The sequence below is a fragment of the Ostrea edulis genome, chromosome 1 (assembly GCF_947568905.1).
Source record: "Ostrea edulis chromosome 1, xbOstEdul1.1, whole genome shotgun sequence".
Classification (NCBI taxonomy): domain Eukaryota; kingdom Metazoa; phylum Mollusca; class Bivalvia; order Ostreida; family Ostreidae; genus Ostrea; species Ostrea edulis.
Window position 1 is genome coordinate 6,386,881 of NC_079164.1, and position 26,784 is coordinate 6,413,664.

General features: G+C 35.7%; 1 protein-coding gene across 1 annotated transcript; it reads left to right on the forward strand.

Moving 5' to 3' along the window:
- The first annotated feature begins 1,760 nt into the window (after window positions 1–1,760).
- On the forward strand, window positions 1,761–26,655 carry LOC125664725 (uncharacterized). The gene is made up of 21 exons (XM_056152430.1): window positions 1,761–2,015; window positions 2,844–2,915; window positions 3,016–3,087; window positions 3,301–3,479; window positions 7,952–8,170; window positions 9,604–9,709; window positions 10,054–10,184; window positions 10,926–11,034; window positions 11,342–11,487; window positions 13,110–13,142; window positions 13,385–13,483; window positions 14,409–14,630; window positions 14,926–15,010; window positions 15,561–15,724; window positions 16,404–16,500; window positions 21,933–22,162; window positions 22,420–22,455; window positions 23,885–23,962; window positions 24,798–24,867; window positions 25,439–26,268; window positions 26,390–26,655. The coding sequence occupies exons 1-21, from the start codon at window positions 1,822–1,824 to the stop codon at window positions 26,491–26,493; spliced, it is 3,276 nt and encodes a 1,091-aa protein (XP_056008405.1). The 5' UTR covers window positions 1,761–1,821; the 3' UTR covers window positions 26,494–26,655.
- The last annotated feature ends 129 nt before the right edge of the window (window positions 26,656–26,784 follow it).

Below are 26,784 nucleotides of genomic sequence, written 5' to 3' on the forward strand. Positions count from 1 at the left end.
TGTCGGTCTGTCTGTAACATCTTAGCGTACAGATCTCTTAATACCATTCGAAATTTGGTGTTGAAATTTGACATGAATAGTATGAATTAGGAATGAATTTTGTTTTATTTTGAGGTTAAAGTTTAAGGTCACTACGTGAAATACGTAGTTCAAATTTTAGGAATGAAATTTCACATAAGGCGTCTTTCTAACAAAAATGATGTTATGGTTCTGAGGGTGTGGTCACTATGCATTAATTTGTGCGGATTGATTTCCTGCCTAGACTACGTGTAGGGTTATCAGCTGCATCATTGTGATTTTTATACACAGGGTAATGGTAAGATCGGTATTGATTTTGAATGTCATAAGTCGTATGCCGATGCCATTTTAATACTTTTTTGATTGGGTTTATTGCATACAGTTAGGTATTTCTTAAATACTAAAATTCCTTCCGCCGCCACACCATGTAGCTCCTTTCAAACGTTGTATGTCGACTCGTGTAGTATATTTGAAATTTTGCTTCTCGATCTTACTTTCTTTCGTTTTAGCTTTCTTTAAATTTCACAGGAGAAATTAAGGATTGAATGATCGATTTAAATTTTTAAATTTGACACATACAGTTTAGTGCGGACTGTGTCGAGAAGCTCGTACAGTACGCTTAGGACGCCTTTATTGAAAAGAAATTATCCAATATTTACTTTAAAAATTACTATAGGAAAAATCAGAGAAGAAAATTCAAATATATATCACTTTCAATATGAAGGACACAATAGTTTATTGATTTTATCTGAATTTAGATTGATGTGGGGAAAAAAATGAACAAGGTACAATTTGTTACAAATATATATGATTATATAGAAGTTTTGTTCTGGATATATAGCGTGGAATAGAAATGATTATATAGAAGTTTTGTTCTTGGTATATAATGAGGAATAGAAACGATTATATAGAGAGTTTTGTTCTGGATATATAATGAGAAAAAAAGATGTTTATTTTGAGTTTTGTTTGATCTTAAGATGTTTCCCGAAGATAGTAAGTGACAGTGTTACGCATCAAATCTCTCTTTGTTATATGAAACAGTGATGGCGCACTGATTAGGCTGCCGAGCTTAACAATGAAAACTCCAGGAACAATAACAGACGACATCTTACATGATTCTTCCAAACCTTCGTAAGTAATGTTCTAATTATCGTCTAAGAATATTCATTAACAGGATAAAGTACCAAATAATATGAACACCTTTCATAAAAAATCATTTTTTAAACTTCGTATCAATAAATACGCTAGAGTAATCTTGAAGAGGGGGTCGATTATAATAACGACGCTTCTGAGTAATCGTATATTGATTAACGTCCTTCTCAAGAATTTTTCACGGATATGGAGACGTCATCAAGATCGGTGAAGAGCTTCAAATTTAAGCCTATGCTCGACGCTTACAGCCATTGAGCAGTGAGGGTTCTAGAGCGGGCCACACCTACTGTGACACGGGACATATGTTTTTGAGGTCATCTCCGAGGACCTCTGACATTCACACCTGATGCCGAGTGTTTGGCGATGGAACTGTCACTGCCTGTTTTAACGACTTACAGTGTAGGTCTGTCGCGGCCAGAAATCTTAAAGAATGAAGTCAATTCTGACAACGTCGATTCTGAGGAAGAATGGTTTCCTTACTAAATCCTCTAACTTACAAAGAAGTGTTAGTTTAACTCCAAATCACGTGACTTCGTTTGAATTAGAGCCACGTGACACACATCATGATTATATCGACAAAGTCTTCTTATATTGGATTCCATAGCTAGCTCTCACCAGTCGGCGCGGACAGTCGTCTAGAAAAGTGCTGCTATGGATAAACACAGACCCAGGGCGCTCTACCTTGACCTGATTCACGTCATCCTCACCTTCACCGCGTCCTTTCACCTGTCCAAAGGTCTAACGTGCAACAGGAAGGAATTTAAAAACAATCGGACACAATACAACTGTTCCGGGAGAGGAGCTGATGATGTACCCGTCGACATACCACGGGATACCTCGGAAATGTAAGTGGACTGTCCAGATGATGGTAAAGCATAAACAGATCGTATTCTCATTTATAAATAACAATGACGTCGTCACCATTTTTGGATCCACACTCATTACGGCGTTGTCAACTTTGCTGTAGAAAAAAAATCTTTTATTAGTAAGAAAACATTGAAAAAAATATGTGTGAATAAAATCTCATATATATATATATATATATATATATATATATATATATATATATATATTGCTATTTCTGTGCTTTATATAAAATATTTCGAATGCAATGTGTATCATGTATGATCCTCTTAAATGTACGTTAAATAACTGTATCCCATTTCCATTCTCAATGACCGTGCTGCTAGGAGTTTGGTTCCGCAGGTCGTGAGTTCAACCCCGGGTAGGGGCGGAAGTGGGTATCCAAATAAAGTGAAATTTTCAGTGCTTTATATTAAATATTTCCTCACTTAGGGCAGTTATGTTCATTTAAGAGTTCATTGCTATTTCTGTGCTTTCGAATGCAATGTGTATCATGTATGATCCTCTTAAATGTACGTTAAATAACTGTATCCCATTTCCATTCTCAATGACCGTGTAGCGTGTGACAGCGTGGCGAGAATTCCATCGTCATCGAAAGCTTTTTTTTGTCTTGCCTAGATGGTCGAGCGGTATAGCGCGCTGGTTACACGCTGCTAGGAGATTTACTTCCGCAGGTCGTGAGTTCAACCCCGGGTAGCAGCGGAAGTGGATATCCAAATAAAGTGAAATTTTCTGTGCTTTATATATATATAATTCTTTTAAGGTAAAATATGTGTTAATTGAAAAGTTTTTGGTATTTTACATTGCAGATTGCTTAACAATAACGCACTTACAAAGATCGCAACGGGAACGTTCGAAAATCTGAGACAAGTTGACACAATGTGAGTTGATTTTTACATCGAGGTTCATTGAAGAGTAAATTGATTTAAAATGGAAAGCGATAGAGATAATTAAGTTGAGTAATCGTCACAATCTTTTCAGAAATCTGGCTAACAACAGAATCAAAACATTGGAGAAAAACTCGTTCCTTGATCTACCAAAACTGACGAAAATGTAAGCTATTCTGGGCGAATTTAACGGTTATATGAATAGATATATGCAATGAATAAAATGACAAGTATGAAGTTAATGTTATTTATTCTTTTACTTTTTCATGATATAACCCTTGTGGAACGTCCGCCATGTCTTAATTATATCAGAACAACGCCCTTTATTACTTATCACAGATTGCAATACCGTCTTTGTTCATTATTTCACTATACACAGAATCCTGACGAACAATCCCCTGCTTTGTGACTGCCGAATGAGCTGGTTCTTGGACTTCCATAAATACTACAGTATTTCATTGACTCCAACCACAAGAAATGCGCCATTAACATGTAGCGCCCCCTCTTCGGTACAAGGGAGATCATTTACCAAACTTCAGCAGCGTGATCTCAGATGCGGTGAGTCAGTTTCCAATGTTGTGTATTACTTATTTCAAAGAAGGTAACTCAATAAGGGCATAACACTGTTCTTCCCTAAAACCTTGTGAATTGTACTACTCGACCGGAAATCATCATGCAATGCTGTCAATGAGCATGTGACCTATTTCCAGACAACATATATCGCCATTATTATTTTAATGGATTGAGGATATGACTTGTACTAAACTTGATATCAACTGTCCAGAAGACATCTCCACTAACGAATAAAATATTTGTTATAAATCTGATTTGACCTAATTCACAAGGCAAACACAAACTTCCTGACTTGCTTTACTCCCAGTGGCGTAGCTTCCATTGAGGCAACCGAGGCAGCTGCCTCGGTAAAAAAAAAATACCTTTTACGTTGTTAAAATGTCGATAGCTTCTGGGGGGCGCAGCCCCCCAGACCCCCTGCCTCGGTAATAATCGAACCCAAGCTACGCCTATGACTCCCCCCTTTTTGAGGAGGTTATATTCCTACATAACATACGTATGCATCAATAAGTGTGCAGCACTCTGTGTATATGCATCATCTTAGAGTTTTACCATACATGCACATACACGTACGCTTTTTAAAATTGGATGCATGAGTTTATCTATTCATGTCTTTGTTTTTGGCTTAGTTCTTGGTAATTCCCCAAAAAGAAGTGATTTGTAAATTTTCTGTGATACTCAAACATTGAAATTCAAATATATTATCCATCTCTATATAACTCTACACAAAATTTTCTCACTGTTTTTGGACTTCATTGAGAAATCAGGGAAGTGAATTACATCCAGGCTACTGACAAACAAGTTGATCTTACAGGGTTTTCTACAGTCTCGTTCAAAGTCAGCATTTCGCAAATTCTATGGTCGTTATAACGATCTAGTTTGCCAATACAACCTGTCATTGGGTCAAATGCTGTCTGACGTGTTTCATACCGATTGTTAAGCCGTTCTTGGTAGGGTATGCTTACTTCTCCTTAGCACCTGTCCCCACCTGTTTTATACCCCGAGATCCGTGTTTGCCCACCTCTCTAATTGTATTTCTTATACAAAGTCGTGAGATTGATCGCTGTTCTTTCTACACGGTTATACACAGTACCTTGTGTTCATTTTATAAAAACAAAAATTTAGTTTTCATTTTCATCCGTTTTGAAATAAATGGTTATTCTAGCAATTGTCTCTAAAATAGATACACATTTATATAAACTCAATGAAGCAGTTTACATCCTCTACATCATTCAACTATTGACATAAATCTGATTTTTCTTATACATGAATTTTTGTAATATGCGATAGTATAACGATAGTATAGAAGCTCCTTTCTTTCATAGTTAAAGGAAGTTACTGGTGTATGACATCTTCCTGTATGATTCTAAACAATGTACAATATGAGACTTAAACTATCACAAACCTCAGACAATCTAGCGACTAGAACATCTGAGTTGTAATAAACTTTATGTCAACTAATTTTTTTTCTTTTAACCAGTGTGGATATATTATTCCGCTGTATTCCTTCATGTGTATATGTATTCCCAGAACGAGTCATTTATTCTAGATAACTTTTACAACATATTCACCATATTTTAGTACCACTTTGTATCTGTGCTCAGCAATATTTACGATTTACAATTTTATATTACAACTATCTAATTTGGATGTCACATGTTTTCCATCGACCTCGTTCAACATGAAAAGGTGAGGATAACGAACAGTGATCAATCTCCTAACTCCTGTAAGCAAGAAGTTGGGCAGACGCGTTGGACATACCAGATGATCAGGTGCCTAGGAGTAGTAAGCATCCCCTGTCGACCAGTCACATCAATCAATGCTTTATTCTCATAAATGTACAGTCATACATTACAGTGAAGAGGTTGGAAAATACAGAATACTGCATATACAACATGTACAGTCATACATTACAGTGAAGAGGTTGGAAAATACAGAATACTGCATATACAACATGTACAGTCATACATTACAGAGAAGAGGTTGGAAAATACAGAATACTGCATATACAACATGTACAGTCATACATTACAGAGGGGAGGTTGGAAAATACAGAATACTGCATATACAACATGTACAGTTATACATTACAGAGAGGAGGTTGGAAAATACAGAATACTGCATATACAACATGTACAGGAATAAATATTTTTATATTACTATGTATAAAGTGGAGAAACATTGATTCAACAAATGAACATTACCATGAGACCAAGTTTTATCCTAATGAAATTATAAGAGCTACGTAAGGTCCACATTTTCCTTGACAACAGAGGGTTTCTCCTAAGTTCCCCATATATCATTCCATGTGTTGTCTTAGTACTCAAACTCAGTATATATTTACAGAATTTTAAATGCTATTTTTCAATAAATATGTTATTTGTGACACCCCATATCTCGTATAATAATATTGGTTGTTTATTAATTTGTCGAATACGTCCAACTGACAATCTATATATAAGCTGTATTCTTTACATCTTGCGATGACGTTAAACATTGCTCTTGTAGCTTTATCAAATTCTTCTTTTATCTTAATTTTTAAACTTTCGGAATTTGAAAATATTACACCAAGATATTTGGAACTGTCTACAACTTCTAAATTGAAACCACCATATGCAAGGTGAAGATAACGAACAGTGATCAATCTCATAACTCCTACATGCAATACAAAATAGATAGTTGGGCAAACACGGACCCATGGACACACCAGAGACCGGTCACACTCGCCGTGAACCCTATATCCCGATCAGGTAAACGGAGGAGAGGTAACTCTTATTTGTGTGTCCCTTGCCAAATATCATAATTTTAGTTTTATTTCCATTGATGTTTAATTTCCAGAAATCACAATAATTCTCAAAGCAATTTAGAGCGTTCTGCAACTTTTCAGGTGATTCGGCAAATAATATAGTGTCATCAGCATATAAGAGAATGAATAGGTTTTCGTAGAAATGCAAATATACACCCGCTATGAACCCTAGAGTTGTAAACCAATAATTGACATATATTTAGTCACGGTCTTTGGTTTACACCAAATAGTTTGGCAATACTATCAATATCATTAGAGCAATAAAATATTTATATTTATCTATATGACTTTCAGAACAGTTAGATGAAAAAACGAGTAATCCAGATATTTCATTTGTTAAACATAACATTTAGTGTTTTTCAGAGGGTTCACAACATCATAAAAAACAGTAAATGATGTAGACAAACTGATTGTACTGCAGATGTCATCATCACTACAATTTTGATCCAGGGGTGATATATCTTTTACCCATTGTGTGTATTGTTTAACGTCCCTCTTGAGAAACTTTCACTCATATGGAGATGCCACCATTTCCGATGAAGGGCTGGAAAAATTAGGCCTATGCTCGGCGTTTGTCGCCATTGAGCAGGGAGGGATCTTTATCATGTCAGGCCTACTGTGACATGGGACTTCGATTGTTGTGGTCTCTTCCGAAGGACCGCCACATTTAGGCACCTCTTACGACAAGCAAGGGGTACTGAGGATGTATTCTAACCCGGATCCCCACGTGGTTCTTTTACACAAGTTTGATACCAATGTTCGTAGAATACACGTTTTCCCCCCATCTATTTTTATCAAAAATCATGATACCAGATCGAGCAAGTTTAAAAGACAATATCACATTCAATAATTTTTCGTAACAATGCATTTGATATATCCATTCAAGATATATTCGTAAAATTGGATAGATTTTTAAATTGACATTTCCAATGTTTTTGCCTTTGATGTTAGAATGGTTGACATTTCCTCATAAACGTGCTGCAGTTGTAAACAATACTAGTATGAATTTTGATGAATAGAGTTCGTCTAATTCAAAGGAAAGGAATTCCCACAGACATCAGTGTAGAATGTTAATATAAGAAATATATTTATCTTTTGAAAATACACGGGGTTGCAAACTGAATCGCTTTACCTCTGCGTGAAACGGTGCAGTTCACATCCTCGTTATTAACAATTTTCATTACTTCATCAACAATTTTCATTACATCATCAAAGAAAATAATTTTCATTACTTCATCAACAATTTTCATGGCTAGTTATCCACTTTTAACACATCGTGTTTCATTTTAGTTTGATTTCAAACCAGACAACTTACTACTATGAATATTGGTAAACCATGGAAAGAACTGATTTCAGAAAAAAAGTTTTGATTCGTCTAGTAATATTAGAGTATCATCAACATACTGCAGTAGTTTATATTCTTTATCTGCAATAATTTGATGATTCTGATTATTGAACCCATAATTGCTGCGTTCAGCAGGATAAATCATATAAATCAAAGTAGAGAGATATGGTATCACCTGGGAAGCAGCACACATTCCTGTACGTGTTCTTGATGGAAAGTCTATATTCTTAGAGAGTGAAATGAAATGCATTTCAGTATATTTGCCTGTTTTATCTGTTTATCATTTAATAATTTTGGTTTGACCAGACTGCCGGAATCCTGGACAGCTGTATCAGGGAACTGTGAATGTCACTGCCAGTGGACGTGCCTGCCAGCCCTGGGACAGCCAAGTGCCCCACTCGCACTTGTACGGAGCTTTTAGCCAGGCTGAAAAAAACTACTGCCGAAACTTTGAAATTGAAGATCCCTGGTGTCTCACGATGGAAAACACCGTGAAATGGGAAAAATGCAACGTGACTAGATGTGGTATTGATTGAAATTCATAATGAAATAGTTTTATTTTGTCTTCTGCTTAACATCACAGACAAATCGGGGAACCTTGCTCATAATTCGCAATGTCATATAAGTCATAGGTTTAAATCATTGTTAAGTGAATTTCTAAATGCTAAAAGCCATCATTCTAGTCAAGATGAAAAAGTGAAGATAACGAATAGTGATTAATGCAAGGTGAAGATAACGAACAGTGATCAATCTTATAACTCCTATAAGCAATACAAAATAGATAGTTGGGCAAACACGGACCCCTGGACACACCAGAGGTGGGATCAGGTGCCTAGGAGGAGTAAGCATCATCCCCTGTTGACCGGTCACACCCGCCGTGAGCCCGATATCCTGATCAGGTAAAGAAGGCATCCGCAGTCAAAATCTGTGTGCCAAGAACGGCTTATCAATCGGCATGAAACACGTCAGACAGCATTTGACCCAATGCGAGGTTGTATTGACGAACTAGATCGTTATAACGACCATAGAATTTGCGAAATGCTGATTTCAATCGAGACTGTTGAAACCCCCTGTACCATCAACTTGTTTGTCAGTAGCTTACCTCGATTTAAAAACTGACTATACGCAGAACAAGCTCTTGCATATCGAATCAGTTGAGATATTTAAACACCATATGCAGGTGATAATGGAATATTGCTACATAAATGTGGGAAGTTGACGATGGAGAAGCTGAAATCATCCCGTTTGTCATACAGTTGAGTTGTCAGTTTGCCGTTAATGTCTACTTTCAATAAAATATCTAAGTATGAAGCAGAAGTGGACGACTCTGTGGTGTCCTTTATATCGAACTCACAGGGATATATCAAATCTACATATGGATGAAAGCTATTATTGTTAATAGACAAAACGTCATCGATATATCTAAATGTCGAATTGAAGGTCACAGCGAGAGATTTTTTCTTCTCACGTAGAAGTTTTTGAATAAATTTTGCTTCATGTGAATATAGAAACAGGTCAGCTAACAAAAGAGCACAATTCGTGCCCATGGGAGTTCCAACAGACTGCTGGAAGACCTGATCACCAAAGACCACGGAGATATTGTCAATGAAGAACTCTAGCATATTTTTTATTTCAACTTCAGAGTACTTGTGCGTGGAATCAATCAAAATATTCTAACTCTTAAGCAGACCTTGTAAAGAAAGGTGAAGATAATGAACAAATATCCGAACAAATATACCTCAATTTTTTGTATTAACGAGATAGGATGCCAGTCAATTGTATCGTAAATGTCACGAAAATTTATTTAGCACCAAAAAAAAAAAAAAACACGTTTCATATGGACTTTTCATACATTCATTTTCAACTAAACGGGTGCAAAATGATACGATCATAATGCAAAAAATAAAAAAGCAAGGGCTTAGAAATTCACCTTGACATATGCCTGTAATCCATTGTAGAGGATTTTTGTTACCAATACGACACGTTGGATATCTATAACAAAACGTCACTGAAGAGCGATTGCGGAATGGTTGGGAACGTCAAAGCTGATGATGACAACTGCAAGTTAGTAATTACCAAAATGTTTTAAATAATGGTATAAATGTATTATGTCTTTTACTTTAGTGAATATAACAGAAAACATGTTGTAATTCTTCGCAATTCTTTAGTGTACATGTCAGTTTTTATGTCTATATTTTTGTCTTGAAAACTATAATGAATAATGTAAAACACGAAGAGGAATATTTGAAATGAATGTAACTTTCATTGGTAGATTGGAAGTGTAATATTAGAATAATACATTTTGTTGTATCAGTATGCTCTATAGCATTAGTATTCTATGATTGTATGGCTCTATTATGATCAGTTGATTTAAATACTGAACCCAATTAAAATGACTATTATCATAGGATATTGACGGCAATCATGGGGGCTTTACGTGAAATATTGTGGAAGAGAGGAATAGAATGCCCTAGCACCTTCCGGTTACTGCGCGCAGCGATATTGAGCTCTAACACAACATTCCGGAAGTTTCTACCCTGTAAGCATATAGCTTTCCTTACTTCGATTGGGCTTCATGTTACAATTTTCTCAAACTTTAGGCATATCATTATTGGGGGCATGGGCGGCTCATATTCAGATTACAGAGGCATTGTAGACATAAGGGGAACATAATAATGATATCGTGGTATTCACGCTGTCTCCAGTATGAATGAAAACGCCTTTTTACATAAGCTAAACATAGACATTAGAGAACAAGGAAGGATTGAGAGAAATCTACTTTTATTTTCTAAGAAGCAGGAACGACAAAGCCTACATACAAGCAGTAACTTATTAATTATGTATGTACAATCTCAATCACAACATGTGTGTCCAGGGGTCTGTTTTTGCCTTTTTTCTTAATATCATAATCTTTATAACATTTCTGAGATTGATCACTGTTCGTTATCTTTACCTTTTATATGAGTTATGAGATTGATCACTGTTCGTTATCTTCATCTTTTGTAGGAGTTATGAGATTGATCACTGTTTTCTTCACCTTTTATAGGAGTTATGAGATTGATCACTGTTTGTTTTCTTCACCTTTTATAGGAGTTATGAGATTGATCACTGTTTGTTTCCTTCACCTTTTATAGGAGTTATGAAATTGATCACTGTTCGTTTTCTTAATCTTTTAGAGGAGTTATGAGATTGATCACTGTTTGTTATCTTCACCTTTATAAGAGATATGTGATTGATTACTGTTTGTTTTCTTCACTTGATGTTTTCCTATATTTGGAAGGTACTACACCAAAACATCTGTTTCGAGAGAAGCGTGTGGTGACTGACGTCTGTAACAAAGAGTACATGGCGGCTGTTTTATCTCCTTCCTCAGAGAGCGAATTCTGCAGGTCAGAGTGCATTCTACAATTGACATTGTAAATGAGTTGGAGTATATGCTTGACATTGTAAATGAGTTGGAGTATATGCTTGGTAAAGGTAGTTGGTACTAATTCATATGGACGTCTTCATAAAGAATACACACACACGCACGCACGCACGCACGCACGCACACACGCACACACACACACACACACACATATATATATGCTGTACCTATAGATTGTTTTTCTTATGTTTGTAAGGAATTTAGTGAGGTATACAAACTGAAATATATATACATATGTTGTTTTTACTGATTTATTTTCTGTTTGTAAGGAATTTAGTGTGGTATACAAACTGTAAGATCTCCAGTCTGATGACTGTGGAAGATGTGACGTTTTCTGTGGACAATAAGAGGGAGGTAATCCAGATCTTTCAGTCAGAACTACTGCTTGTTAACCTGGGACTGCCCAGCGAAAAATGTAAGTACTGTACTTCACACGGGTGAGATTGATCACTGTTCGTTAACTTCGCCTTTCGTGATGCTTTTATTTGTAGAAACCCATTTTATTCTACGATCGACACTTCATAAAATTGTATCTTTGAAATCTGGTAAAAACCGAAGTCTTATTCCTTTCCTGGGAGATTCACATGTTTTCTTAACCTTTAGGTCACTTGAGTCACTCCGGTGACCTTCTGCAATTGGTCTGCGTTCGTCATCGTCCGCCGTGCGTTGAGCATTACCGACTGAACATTTCTATCGTCTCGGTAAAAGTTGTTTAGATTCTTTTTAAATTTGGTATGAATCGTCTTTGGAACAAGGGGGGGGGGGGCAGAAATTGTAAATTTTAGGACTCCTACATCACCGAGGCGTTAAGGGTAGATCATACATTTCCCAAAATTGACCAATATTCAAAAACTATCTTCTCTACAACCGCATATCTGAAAGAAAAACTAAGTGCATAGTGATGTGGACCAGGAAGACCACTATAAAAATTGTAAATCCACGGGGTACAAGCTCCGACTCCAGGGCCGGGCCAAACGTGTCATATAGTGTGGATGTATAAACATCATTTTCTTTCATTCTGTTGATACTAAATTGATATTTCAAAGTAATACGTAATCCTTTAGTAAAATTGTAACGTTTATGGTCCCAGGGGTAAGGGTTGTGGTTCCAAGGTGAGGCCAAAACATCATAGCGATTATTGTCTAGATCATTTGAAAGACTTCTTCCTTAATGTTGCTGATACTGAATAAAAACTAAGTGTATATTTAGGAAAAGAAAAAGGAAATGTACTAATTGTGAATTTCGCAACCCCGAGGTTCTGACTTTAGGGTCGGTCGAAATCGTCATCTAATGCTAATATAACATATATGATAAGTATGTAAAATATTTTATGAGTATGGGTACTTTTGGGGACCTTTGTGTTTTTAAAAATCATCTAGATTTAAACTGCTGCTGAATATTAGAAATTAGCTTGTTGTATACTGCTGCTGAATATTAGAAATTAGCTTGTTGTACACTGCTGCTGAATATTAGAAATTAGCTTGTTTTATACTGCTGCTGAATATTACAAATTAGCTTGTTTTATACTGCTGCTGAATATTACAAATTAGCTTAGGTATGCAGAGCAGGAAATTATCATAGAATTCATAGTTTGAGACATGTGATACTTTGTACAAGTACTTTTAACTACAATACCAGTAATACTCAGGTGACCTATATAGTATGTGGACCTCTTATGTTTAATTAGCCTAAAAAAAATCGAAGATTGCCTTGAAAATGTCAAATGATAAATAATTTGAAAATTAAATTTACTATAATTATATCAGTTTTGCTACTTTGAATAACAAAACGAAATATGCCATAGTTTGATTAACTTTGATAATACATAGTGAAGATTTTGATACTTTGCATATCAATTATAGAATAAAAATCATTTTATAGAGAAAACGTTGATACATTGAAAAACTACCGTATAACATTATTAAACTTTGATTGACCATGGTTAACATTTATAAACTGTCGTGTTTCGTGTTTTAGGAGTGTGGTAGATTTGGAATTATAGTTTATTGTGGACTGAATTTTAATTCTTATTTGTAGGTGGTGATACTATGCTTTCTGACACATTAGATCGTAAGCAGTACCTCATTACTTGAAAAAGAACGACATGCTATTAAATCTTTAAATGTGCGGTGATGTTTTGTTTTGACTTTTATGAAAGTGTAAATACAATTACAAATTGAATCCAAATACATCCATGTATCTTTGGATTGAACTCCATGCAAGATAGACTTAGAACTTTATTTACATGTTTATACATTTGAAAGTAGATTACATTAACATGGTGTTTACAATTGAATTGATTTCTTCTTTAGCCAGGAAAAGTGGTGGATCTAAATTTCCGCGGAATGGTTCAGCAGATTTCAGACTCGTTGGGGAATCTGGTCAGGACGAAGGGGTTTCCTATATCTTAGGTAAGGAATGTCTTCTTCTGAACATTTAACATTAGCTCAAATCTTAGGTATGTCTCCTTCTGAACATTTAACATTAACTCATACCTTAGGAATATCTCCTTCTGAACATTTAACATTAACTCAAATCTTAGGAATGTTTAGTGAATATTTAACATTAACGCAAATCTTAGAAATGTCTAGTGAACATTTAACATCAAGTCAAATCTTAGGAATGTCTCTTTCTGAACATTTAACATTAACGCAAATCTTAGAAATGTCTAGTGAACATTTAACATCAAGTCAAATCTTAGGAATGTTTAATGAACATTTAACATTAGCTCAAATCTTAGGAATGTCTCTTTCTGAACAATTAACACTAACTCAAATCTTAGGAATGTTTAGTGAATATTTAACATTAACGCAAATCTTAGGAATGTCTCTTTCTGAACAATTAACATTAACTCAAATCTTAGGAATGTTTAGTGAATATTAAACATTAACGCAAATCTTAGAAATGTCTAGTGAACATTTAACATCAAGTCAAATCTTAGGAATGTCTCCTGAACATTTAACATCATCTCAAATCTTAGAAATGTCTCTTTCTGAATACTTAACATTAATGTAAATCTTAGAAATGTCTAGTGAATATTTAACATTAACTCAAATCTTAGGAATGTCTCTTTCTCAACATTTAACATTAACGCAAATCTTCGGAACGTTTGTATGGATATAAACTTGTAACATACATCAAATACGTTGGTTTGAAGTTACTTGTGCACGTTTATTTATGTCATTTGCAAGTACTTGATAAACGTTGTAAAAAAAGGAAAGAAAATTAGGAATACTCTAAATTTGGAAATAGATAAGGAAGTTTGTTACTGGAGAACACTCTTTGTATAAACTTCTATTCCTGAATACCTTTTGCAGTTTTCTTATTTTGGTTCAGATTGCAGAATACCTGGGAAGCTATACACGGGGTACCGAAACACGACTAACGACACTTACCTGTGCCAGCCGTGGGACGACCAAACTCCCAATATACAGAATTACGACGCCTTCACATCAGCTAGGGAGAATTTCTGTAGAAACTTTGACCGCGACGAAGCCTGGTGTCTGCCTGCCACCTACACCAGTAGATATGCAGAGCCTTGTATGGTTCCCATCTGTGGTATTTCATGTGTTTCTGTTGGTTTACTGTATGTAAAAAAAAAAAGCTGCATTGCCTTATTCAGTTCTTGTTAATTTTGGTTTTAAAATGGTTCTGGATTACTGTAATATTTACCTGCAATAATGATATCCAGTGGTTCTGGATTACTGTAATATTTACCTGCAATAATGATATCCAGTGGTTCTGGATTACTGTAATATTTACATGCAATAATGATATTAAAGGTGAGGATTGTCGCATCATGTTGTCTCGTATTTCATGTTGATGTAATAATTAGAAATGAAAATATCTTTAGAAAACAGATGTTACGAAAAAGCTCGCTTAGATGCTGCAGCTAAATTGGGGTCTTGTAAGATATCCAAAGACAGCGAAGACTGTAGGTGAGTTTTTTACTAATTCCATTCCGATTATATTACTTCCGGGGTTACATGTAATGTAGATTCCTAAATACGCGAGAAATTTATTATAGCGTAATTTCGCAAAGATTTCAAACGCATCACTCGCAAATATAATTATTCGCTTTTATACTTATATTCCTGCAATACATATAAAAACTCTTGATCTACAGTCCACTCGCGACTTCATGATCTACTCGCGAATTCATGTTCTCGCAAATTGACGTCTACTAGTAATTTCTCCATATTAAGTAATCGCGTAAAATAAGAAATCTACAGTATACAGGTGTATATCTGCAATAGATATCATAGGGATTGAAGGCCAGTTATATTTGAACAATTATACTGTGGTGCTTTGAAAGTTTAATTGCAGAGATTGATAGAAACACAATTTTGGGCTTGAAAAATAATATCGACTTGTTCCGTAACAGAGGGTCCCCAGACTTGCCTACGAAGGATCTTTAGTAATATTTCGGGAAATAGATTATGGATTTTTAAAATAGTTTGTGATTGTTTGTATATTTTGGTTTTGCAGAAAGATTGCGCTGTACATTGAATGCCTGCGTATTGAACTAGACATAATAAATACAGTTGGGGGAGAAAAGGTCAACTGCGCCAACAACAAGAAGAATAAGATTATTCGATCCATTGTTGTACAACTAGTACCTGGAAACCTGACGGAAAAACAACGCGACCAATGTAATAATACTGTTTAATGCCTCGTGCTTTGTGATTGAATATGATAACAATATTGTTTATTATTATACCTCAGTATGAGAATTGTATGCAACGCGTAATCTGATTGGTTTAGACAGTCACGTGCCAGGGATGATAAAACTTCATATCTCCCTCTCAAACATCATATTTCCCCATCATATTTCACCCCCAACCGGAACTCCCCGAATGTCTCGCGCACTCGACATCTACATTGAAGGAGTTCCGATTGATTTCACCCCTTCAGCAGCTTTGTGCTTTTCCCATAAATTTTAGATGAAGCTTCATGGGTAAATTCTTCTCTTTCTTTTAAATGTTCCGACATCAGGTTAAAGCCAATTGTTTGGTAAAATTGTAATCTGCGACAAACATACTGATTTTATATTTTGACACGAAAACTGATCTGGAGGAAAGATGTCGGTTTGATTTAGGCGCAAACTTTAACATATACGAGCCCCTCGTATTTTTTAAAAGACATATCAACACATATTCATTGAAATGTTTTCACTTTTTCATGAATTAGTTTTGGTATTTGCTGATTAATTTAGTGATACATAACAATAGTTATACAGCTGCACCACATTCAATTAATAACAAGAATTAACAAGAATTAACGAGAATTAACAAGAATTATCGAGAATTAACGAAATCTTTGTGTTTGTAGGCTATCCTTCGGCGTGTTCATCCATCCCAGAACGAACCGACTTAAACTTTAGCCTGTTTTACGAAATGCAGGTGAAATATGGATATGACCTTTGCGAGTAAGTAGGAACATAGTTGTATACCGGTACTAGTGTAATAGGTACTAATGGAGTTTTACGAAGAGGCTTACTTTTACAATCGACGGCTGACTTACAATTTAAAGGGATCAACTCCAACTACAGAAATGGGACCGAAAGATTCTTTCTACATTTGTTCGACACTTTCGCAATGCACTACTAGTTTTGATTTTTTATTAAGTTAAATTTATCGATATTCAAATACAACCCATTAACTGCGAATGACGAGTTGAGAAATGCATAAAGGTACCCAGAAAATTGCCATAAAAAGAAAGAGGTTTTAAGTTTTTCTGTATTCAAGGTGAAGATAACGAACAGTGATCAATCTCATAACTCCTACAAGCAATACAAAATATACAGTTGGGCAAACACGGACCCCTGGACACACCAGAGGTGGGATCAGGTGCCTAGGAGGAGTAAGCATCCCCTGTTGACCGGTCACACCTGCCGTGAGCCCCATATCCTGATCAGGTAAATGGAGTTATCTGCAGTCAAAATCAGTGTGCCAAGAACGGCTTAACAATCGGTATGAAACACGTCAGACAGCATTTGACCCAATGCGAGGTTGTATTGACGAACTAGATCGTTATAACGACCATAGAATTTGCGAAATGCTGACTTCAATCGAGACTGTTGAAATCTGTATATCATAAATGTACCACATTGCGCTCAATGTAAGCAGGGGAACTCAAGTTATCCTGGCATTTCTAAATAATGTGTCATCAGCCCTCAAAGCTTAAAAGTTCTCTATATATCACATCTTAGGATTCTGGCTTCCCTAGGAACAAAGCAACACCCACCCACACATACCTTTGAACGGCAGCTCTATACTAGACCAAAAAGTTGGGGGGGGGGGGTAGGCTTGTAAAGATATATATTTTTCATACCCCCTTCCTCCCATTTTCAAAAAAAGTTACGTCCTTGTTTTCTTCTCTTTCGTGTTGAATCTCTAGGTCTAATGTGAAGACAACAAATAAGTGATGTGTAATTGTATACATGTATATCAATATACACAGTAGAATCAACAATGTTTGTGACAAATCAATGACTCATGAAAATTGCCCCCCATGAAAATAGATTATTCCCTAGTATACTCGCATATTATGTACATTATCGAAAAAGCATTTGAAAAGGCATTTGACACGTGCTTGTCCTTTAGAAATGCCGTACCACGTGGACAACCGGATAATAATAGGTCCTCAGTACCCCTTGCTTGTCGTAAGTGGCGACTAAATGGGACGATCCTTCGGATGAGACCGTAAAAATCGAGGTCCCATGTCACAGTAGGTGTGGCACGATAAGACTGGAAAAACCTAGGCCCCATGTCACAGTAGGTGTGGCACGATAAGACTGGAAAAACCTAGGCCCCATGTCACAACAAGTGTGACACGATAAAAATTCATCCCTGCTCAAAGGCCTTAACAAATGAATACGGTAAAGTCTTTGAATTTTGCATTTTTTTTTTATTTGGAGTTGGTCCCTTTAAATTGTAAAAGTCAGCCATCGATTGTAAAAGTAAGCCTCTTCGTAAAACTCCAATAGTAGTATATCGTGATAATTCTGGTCGCAGTGGCCTAGTGGTCAGGGAGTTCGTGTCGGAACCAGGAAGTCCCGGTCCGATTCCGTATCCATGGCGGCCGCGTCAGAATTATTTGTTTTTGCGTTGAACTTGTTCTATTATGATTGACTATTTGTTTGTCTGTAATACTAAAAAAAACTTCACCAATAGCGAGGATCTTTCACTCATATTGAGACGTCACCATCTGTAAGTGAAGTACCACTAGACATATGTTATTGTATCACCACCTCTGGTGTGTCCAAGGGTCCGTGTTTTCCCAACTATCTATTTTGAATTGCTTATGGGATTTATGAGACATATCATTGTTCCTTATCTTCACCTTTCACCTACAAAAAGATTGGATAGAAGTTCTTTCGACTTATTCGACCTTTTCCTTGTAATATAAATAATGATTGTAATGATCGTGAAACATGAATTGACCGTTCAACAGGGAATGCTTACTCCTTCTAGAAACCAGATTCCAACTCTGGTATATCCAGGAATCCGTGTTTGTCCTTCTCTTTAATTTTGTATTATTTCTAGGAGTTATGATATTGATCATTGTTCGTAATCTTCACTTGCTCGTAATAAAGATTTATTAAGAAATAAATTTCAGTTTTGAAAATACATGACGGTATGAACTTAGACGCTTCCCATCAGCAGATTTCATGAAACACGCTAGCTGTCTACTCTCTAAGCTATCGGCTTACTCTGCTAGCTGTCTACTTTCTAATTTATCCGAATTCTCAATCCTTTCTATAACTCTGCTAGCTGTCTACTTTCTAATTTATCCGAATTCTCAGTCCTTTCTATAACTCTGCTAGCTGTCTACTTTCTAATTTATCCGAATTCTCAGTCCTTTCTATAACTCTGCTAGCTGTCTACTTTCTAATTTATCCGAATTCTCAATCCTTTCTATAACTCTGCTAGCTGTCTACTTTCTAATTTATCCGAATTCTCAGTCCTTTCTATAACTCTGCTAGCTGTCTACTTTCTAATTTATCCGAATTCTCAGTCCTTTCTATAACTCTGCTAGCTGTCTACTTTCTAATTTATCCGAATTCTCAGTCCTTTCTATAACTCTGCTAGTTGTGTACTGTCTAATCTATCGGAATTCTCAGTCCTTTCTATAACTCTGCTAGCTGTCTACATTCTAATCTATCGGAATTCTCAGTCCTTTCTATAACTCTGCTAGCTGTGTACTCTCTAATCTATCAGAATTCTCAGTCCTTTCTATAACTCTGCTAGCTGTGTACTGTCTAATCTATCGGAATTCTCAGTCCTTTCTATAACTCTGCTAGCTGTCTATTTTCTAATCTATCGGAATTCTCAGTCCTTTCTATAACTCTGCTAGCTGTCTACATTCTAATCTATAGGAATTCTCAGTCCTTTCTATAACTCTGCTAGCTGTCTACATTCTAATCTATAGGAATTCTCGGTCCTTTCTATAACTCTGCTAGCTGTCTACTGTCTAATCTATCGGAATTCTCAGTCCTTTCTGTAACTCTGCTAGCTGTCTACTCTCTAATCTATAGGAATTCTCAGTCCTTTCTATAACTCTGCTAGCTGTCTACTGTCTAATCTATCGGAATTCTCAGTCCTTTCTATAACTCTGCTAGCTGTCTACTCTCTAATCTATCGGAATTCTCAGTCCTTTTTATAACTCTGCTAGCTGTGTACTTTCTAATCTATTGGAATTCTCGGTGCATTCGTGGGGAAATACATATTATTACTGTATAAAAAGCTATAATTGAAAACGTAAATATTGATATTATGATAAAAGATAATTGTCCGTGATAACGATACAAATAGTCAGCTGGTCATTGTTTACAGCTGTTTATTGTTTACAGCTGTTTGTTGTTTACAGCTGGTCATTGTTTACAGCTGTTTATTGTTTACAGCTGGTCATTATTTACAGCTGTTTATTGTTTACAGCTGGTCATCGTTTACAGCTGTTTATTGTTTACAGCTGGTCATTGTTTACATCTGGTCATTGTTTACAGCTGGGTCAGTTTTTTGGGTGTCGATATCTGTTGGTGTAGATAGTGACATCCCCTACACCAAGCTCCTAGCATTGAAAGAAAAGTCGCGGGTCTTTCGAATATGGCCATCGTGAGAAACTAATCGTAGGAAGCGTTGATTACGCTTTATTCCTCTCTTCATCACCCGTGGGTCCATTTATTCCTACTCGCTTGTTCTCATGAATAAATGTTTAAAAATATCGTCCAATCAAAGTCATCGTTATAGTAACGGAACTCTTCTCGTTTTAAAGGTAGCATTAACTTAACTTTGCTATCACAAGAACTGCATAACGAAACTGGGCTAAAAGCATCTTGTTGATTGGACAAATTCGCTCAGGGTGTACTATGAGCGCTCAATCAAATGGCCTCATTAATTATTCATGAGAAGGAGCGAGTATGAATGAATGGACCCACGGATGATGGAGAGATGAACGAAGCGTAATCAACCGTGGGTTTCCTACGATGAAATATGGCAATATAGTAAAAGACAATATGGAAATAATTTAAAGGCCCTGCTGGACTCGAACCCGCGATCTACAGTTCATCAGTCGACGTGCTAACCTACTGAGCTACTCGGCTATGTCATGACATTGTAAATGAATAGAGAAATATTGCTGATATTTATGTTTTCATCCATGTTTTAAAAGGATGTCAGCCATTATAACGGTGTTTTATTTAAACTATATTTTATTCACAAAGTGAATGGGATCGGGCAGCAGGCATAACCTTCTCCCTAAACGGTGTAGAGTACCTCCTAAAACACCTAAATACAAATGCCGGTTTTGTAGCATAGACTACCCCCTAGAAAAACGGGTCCGGGATAGATTTTCCCCCGTGGAGGAAAAAGCGCCCCAGCATATAATTTCCCCCTATGTACAAAGTCAGTATAGAGCTCCCCCTTGGGTGGAAAAACCGCCCTTGTATAGAATTTCCCTCTCCTGTTTCCGGATTATGATAAAAAATTGTTGATGTTGAAGTTGGATTTACACACCGAATTCTTTAATTGCATATAGTAAATACAATACGCTTCCCAAAAGACTTTAGCGATGGTCAATATCATTAGGATTTTTCGTAAAAGGTCGACTAAAAGATATAAAATTAAAATATCTGGAAAGTAAAATAGATGTACTGTATAAATGAAAGTAATTTAAATTTCCCGTTAATGCAGGGTGAAGATAACGAACAATTTTAAATTAAAAAACAACAACATTAACTTCTTCCCAACTTCATTATTTCAAACATTAGATAATAGTGAATAACGGCAAGACTTGAGATGTCTGAATGAATTTTTGATATATAATGGCACGATTTGAATAATTTTCTTAAAAAATAAAAAACCAAGATGATGAATGTGATACACAAGACCCTTCTCAAAGTTAAAGAAAATAATAATAAAAAAAAAATCCTAGGTCTAGATAAGTAAGAGAATTCTGGTAATAAAACTGGAAACGAATACATAACTAAAATGTCATTTAGGGGGAAATTCTCTACTCGAATAGTTTTTCCATGGGGGAATTGGGCCCGGGTTAATTCCTCGTAGGAGGAAATTCTATGTCACGCTCACCTTTCTGGGGGCAATGTCTATCCCAGGCCCGTTTTTCCGGGAGGGGGGGGGGGGTCTATGCGGGAGGGGGGGGGATTCTATGCTACAACATCGGCACTAAAAATTGAATACCTGCCCTACATGTAGTAACTGTATACCTGAACTGATAATCATCTACCGATATTAAGAGGGAATACATAATTAATGATGCATGGCATTTTCAATCTTATTCTTTTCATTGTTTCAATAGATAAAATATGTATGGACATAACTGTACTTGTTTTCATTGAAGTGCTGAGTGGTGGTATTTGAATAAAATAATATCAGACGACGCCAAAAATAGTCCAGACATATGCTATGAAACAGAAAAAGTAAAACTCCACGAGAAAATACACGCCATCCGACTCGCTGAAGCCGACGACGACCCAGGAACAACGACGATGCCGCCTTTGTTTGAGACCAGTACACTCAACATCACACTCCACGTAAACAACAGAACAATGGACAGCAATGAAACAGATTGTATATCTCTTTATTCTAAATCATAGCCTTGTCGAGCGTGCAGTGGGGTGGTGGGGGTGGTGGGTAACCGTATGTTGATTATGTTTTTAACTGTCGTACTTTCAGGCGATGGGAATTTTTACTTGAGCGAATCTTGTTTCCAAACTTTGAATTTGACTCTTGAACCGTTGATGAATAAGTTTCAGAGCAATGCTACATTATTTAAAGTAATTAAATGTGTATTTCGTGTTATATCATGGTATTCTTTGATGTTACAGGTGGAAATTACACGATGGAACTGGACGTTAATAACTGTAAGAGTGTACTATTTCTATATTTTAAACATGTTAACAGTAAATTGCAAACTAAGGTGAAAGGTGAAGATAACGAACAGTGATCAATCTCATAACTCATATAAGCAATACAAAATAGATAGTTAGGCAGACACACCAGAGGCGGGATCAGGTGCCTAGGAGGAGTAAACATCCCCTGTCGATATCCACTGATAATGAGTCAAGACTGATATTCGTTATTCACACCCTTCACCGATAGCGAGGCCCATATCCGTTATGCACACCCAAGATGTATAAATCTTCATCGATAGTGAGGCTCATATCCGTTATGCACACCCTAGGTGTGGAAGACTTCTCCGATAGTGAGGCTCATACCAGCTATGTACAGCTTAGATGTGATTGCATAGAATGAATCCATGTGTACACATACCTATTCTAAAACATTATAGACTTACAATACTATCAAAATTCAGCACAATTGGTATTTTAAAAAACCCGGTATTTATGGTTTCTCTCAAGATAAGTGTTTTAAATAGCACTTAATATTACGTGACTGGCTTCAAAATAGCTTCTAGCAGTTCTTACACTAAATTCTAAATATAAGATGTAATGACATGGTTGTTTGGGATGAGATTTGAAGTCTCACTATATTAACACCCATTTCAAACATATGTCTATAATTGATTTTAGCTTGTGTAAACTCAATTTCATTGAACTAAGAAATTAATCTTATAATTCTTTTTATGCTCTCCATTTTTATAAGAATATAAAATACTATTCGCGGGTTTACTCATGTCTCGCAGCTTTGTTATTTTTTCTTGATAATTAACAACAGAATACTTATTGAATTGTTGGTTGAAAATTCTCATTTATTAATGACGATTGAAGAAGTTGACAACTCATTTACAACCCCTATAATAGGGAGATCCCCGAGCATCAAAACTACAACTCAGACAACCTAAACTATTGAATTAAGAAATTAATATTATAATTCATTTCTTGATGGCGGTATCATAGGGAATATAGGACGCGTATTGATGAAAAAGTTTTCCGTCCAATTTTCCATATGATACCTCCATCAAGAAAAGAATTATAAGATTCATTTCTTATCATTTAATCATCATTTAGATATTTTAAAACATTGAGTTTAATTATTAAACATAATTCTATTTTCAAATTCATACGAAGTATCAATATGCAACATGAAGCCAAAATCAGGTTTTCTTTCATGCAGAAATCAAACGATTTTTTCAGCCAAACAAAATCGTCATAATCTCGTCAAGAAACAAACATTAAACGTGTTGAATACAGACATTGTAATGCATTTTTTATTCAAAAAAGGTGTTTACTACCGTTTCTGAATATTTTACATGTAAAATAGATCAGATGTGATCACAGAATTGATGTATGATAATGCATTGTAATTGATAACATGAATTATGGCTTTCAGTGGAACCGCAACCAACTCCTGTGGACCCTAGCGGGCCTGTCGTTACGGTATCCGACCCCTCAGATAAAATGTGGAGGAGTATGTAGCTACTATAGCATCTAATATATCTATTTATCTATCTATCTATTTATCTATCTATCTAATTATCTATCTATCTATCTAATTATCTATCCATCTAATTATTTATCTATCTATATAATTATCTATCTATCTATTTATCTATCTAATTATCTATCTAATTATCTATCTATCTAATTATCTATCTAATACCTATCTATCTATCTAATTATCTATATATCTATCTATTTATCTATCTATCTATCTATCTATCTATCTATCTATCTATCTATCTATCTGTCCATCTAATTTATCTATCTATCTATCTATCTATCTATCTAATACCTATCTATATATCTATCTATCTAATTTATCTTTCTATATATCTACCTATCTATCTATCTAATACCTATCTATCTATCTAATCTCTCTCTCTCTCTCTCTCTCTCTCTCTCTCTCTCTCTCTCTCTCTATATATATATATATATATATAATTATCTATCTATCTAATCTATCTATATAATCTATCTATCTAATTATATATCTATCTATCTATCTATCTATCGATCGATCTATCTATTTATTTAATTATTTATCTGTCCGTCCATCCAATCCACCCGTCCGTCCGTCCGTCCATCAGTTTGTTTAAACTATACATGCATGTACATTTTCAAATCTAAACCAAACAAATTCATCACAGCATTCGATGACCAATAGACGGAGTTATAATGATCAAGATCAATAGGCGGGGTTATAATGATTAATTGGTGGGGTTATTATGATCAATAGGTAGTTGAAGAAGCGTATACCACATTGGTGGTCTACAAAATATTGACTAATACATCTTGAAATTCAGTTTTAGGAGCAGTTGGTGGTACCCTGTTCGTGGTGTCTCTCGCTTGGCTGGCAGTCGTTATATGGAAAAGGTATTGGTTACTGTTTTAATCTACAAACTTACAAAAGTCCCATGGAATGTTTCCACTGAGAGACCATAGAAATCCAGAATTAAGGATGTATGCTACACCAGAGAAATTTGATATGGATGAAAAGTTTGATATGGATGAACAATATCTTAATTGAAAACCTCCAAATTTACTTTATGTAGTCAAAAAATGCAGTATTAACAGACAGCGACCTGAAAAATAAAATAAAAGTCCTGTTGGACTCAAACCCGCGATCTACAGTTCAACAGTCGACATGTTTTTCCCTTTTATTTCAGTCGACATGCTAACTTACCGAACTACTCAGCTAAGCGATGCTTTTAAATGAATAGACAAATATTATTGATATCTATATTTTCACCCATGTCTTAAAAGGAAGTCAGCCATTATGAAGATGTAGAGTACCTCCTTAATCGTTTGTTTCCAACACAGTTTACTTTCTCTCTCTGTTTTGTTTTAATTGAATGATTGTATTGTTAGTGGATATTGATATGTAAACATGTATCCCCTTCGGTTTCAGCGCAATTTCTTACCTGTCATTTTATTTTATCTTCAGAAAAGTTCGAAAACCAGAACAAAACAGGGTTCTTGGTTTATTTAGGGATTTAGAGATTGTCAAGCATAAAGATGACTACATGACATATGAAGTGTACTCTAAATGTAGAGGAAGCAAGGGAGATTATGATGATTACGCCTTATTGGGGGAGACGGAGGATCCCTATGCTACGCTCGGTGACAAAGAAGAGGACCCTTACAATCTGATTCCTGACCTTGAGTCTGAATTAAAGAATTCGGACACCTATAATCTCCCCAAAAACTTTCACTCGATGACTTTACCACGAGATTTCGTAGAATATGTGAGGATTCAAACAGGAGGCAAATTGAAGTTTTCTGACGCATCACTTGAAGCATTAGATTATGAATATCGCAAAGCAGTGCGAGATGTATTCGAGAATGAGTATACCGCACTAGGTAAAATGCATGACGACGAAAAGGACGCTAATGAGGAAGGCTATTCTAATCTAGACGACGTAATTGCAAAAATTGAGAAAATGTCACAAAAAAGTTTATCAAACGTTTCGTGTAAAGATGACGACGGTTATGATTTGTCGAAAGACGACAACAAGAGCCAAGATTCCCAGAATCGATGTCCTGACGTTGGGGGTGACCTTGCGGATGACGTTGGGGATGACAATAAATCTGAAACGGACTCTCTGATTCCGATGATTTCCATCATTAAAAGGCCAAAGCTTGCCATCCCAAAAGAGGAAAGCAATGATACAAACGATGACTATGCTAAAGTTGAATGCCGAATACCAACCCCTGAACACAAAAAGAGTAGTGATTCTTCGATCTCTCTTCATGGATCGGATCAATCGCTGGCTGGTAAGGCAGATTAGAAAAAAAATCCCCAAATTCTTCAAAACAGGACTTTGAACGAACAATATTCGAGCAACATCTTTCATGTCATGTTTCTATTTGCCAGTGTTATTAATATACATTTCAGAAAATGACAACCCCGGAAACTGCTCTCGATGTTTTTACAAATGTCTCAGCATAATGAAGAGGCAGAAAAAGTTGACAGCAATTTGCAAAAAACACTTCACATAAAACTATTTTATGTGTGCCATGTTTTCAGTGGATTTTGTTATCATACGTATTTTAATACATTTATATATATATATATATATATTGTGACTTTTTTGCAGCTATTATTTTTCTCTTTGAATTATGAATATGTATACAAATGATGATAGTAAACACGCTACTGTAGTCATGTGTATTGCTTTGTTTATACAATAAATAGCTCAAAAAGCATAGTTCTTCCTTGTAATAGTTATTGTATATTTATTTCGGTGTATCTTGATTTATTTGGACGAAGGCTTCGCACTCGTCACCGCC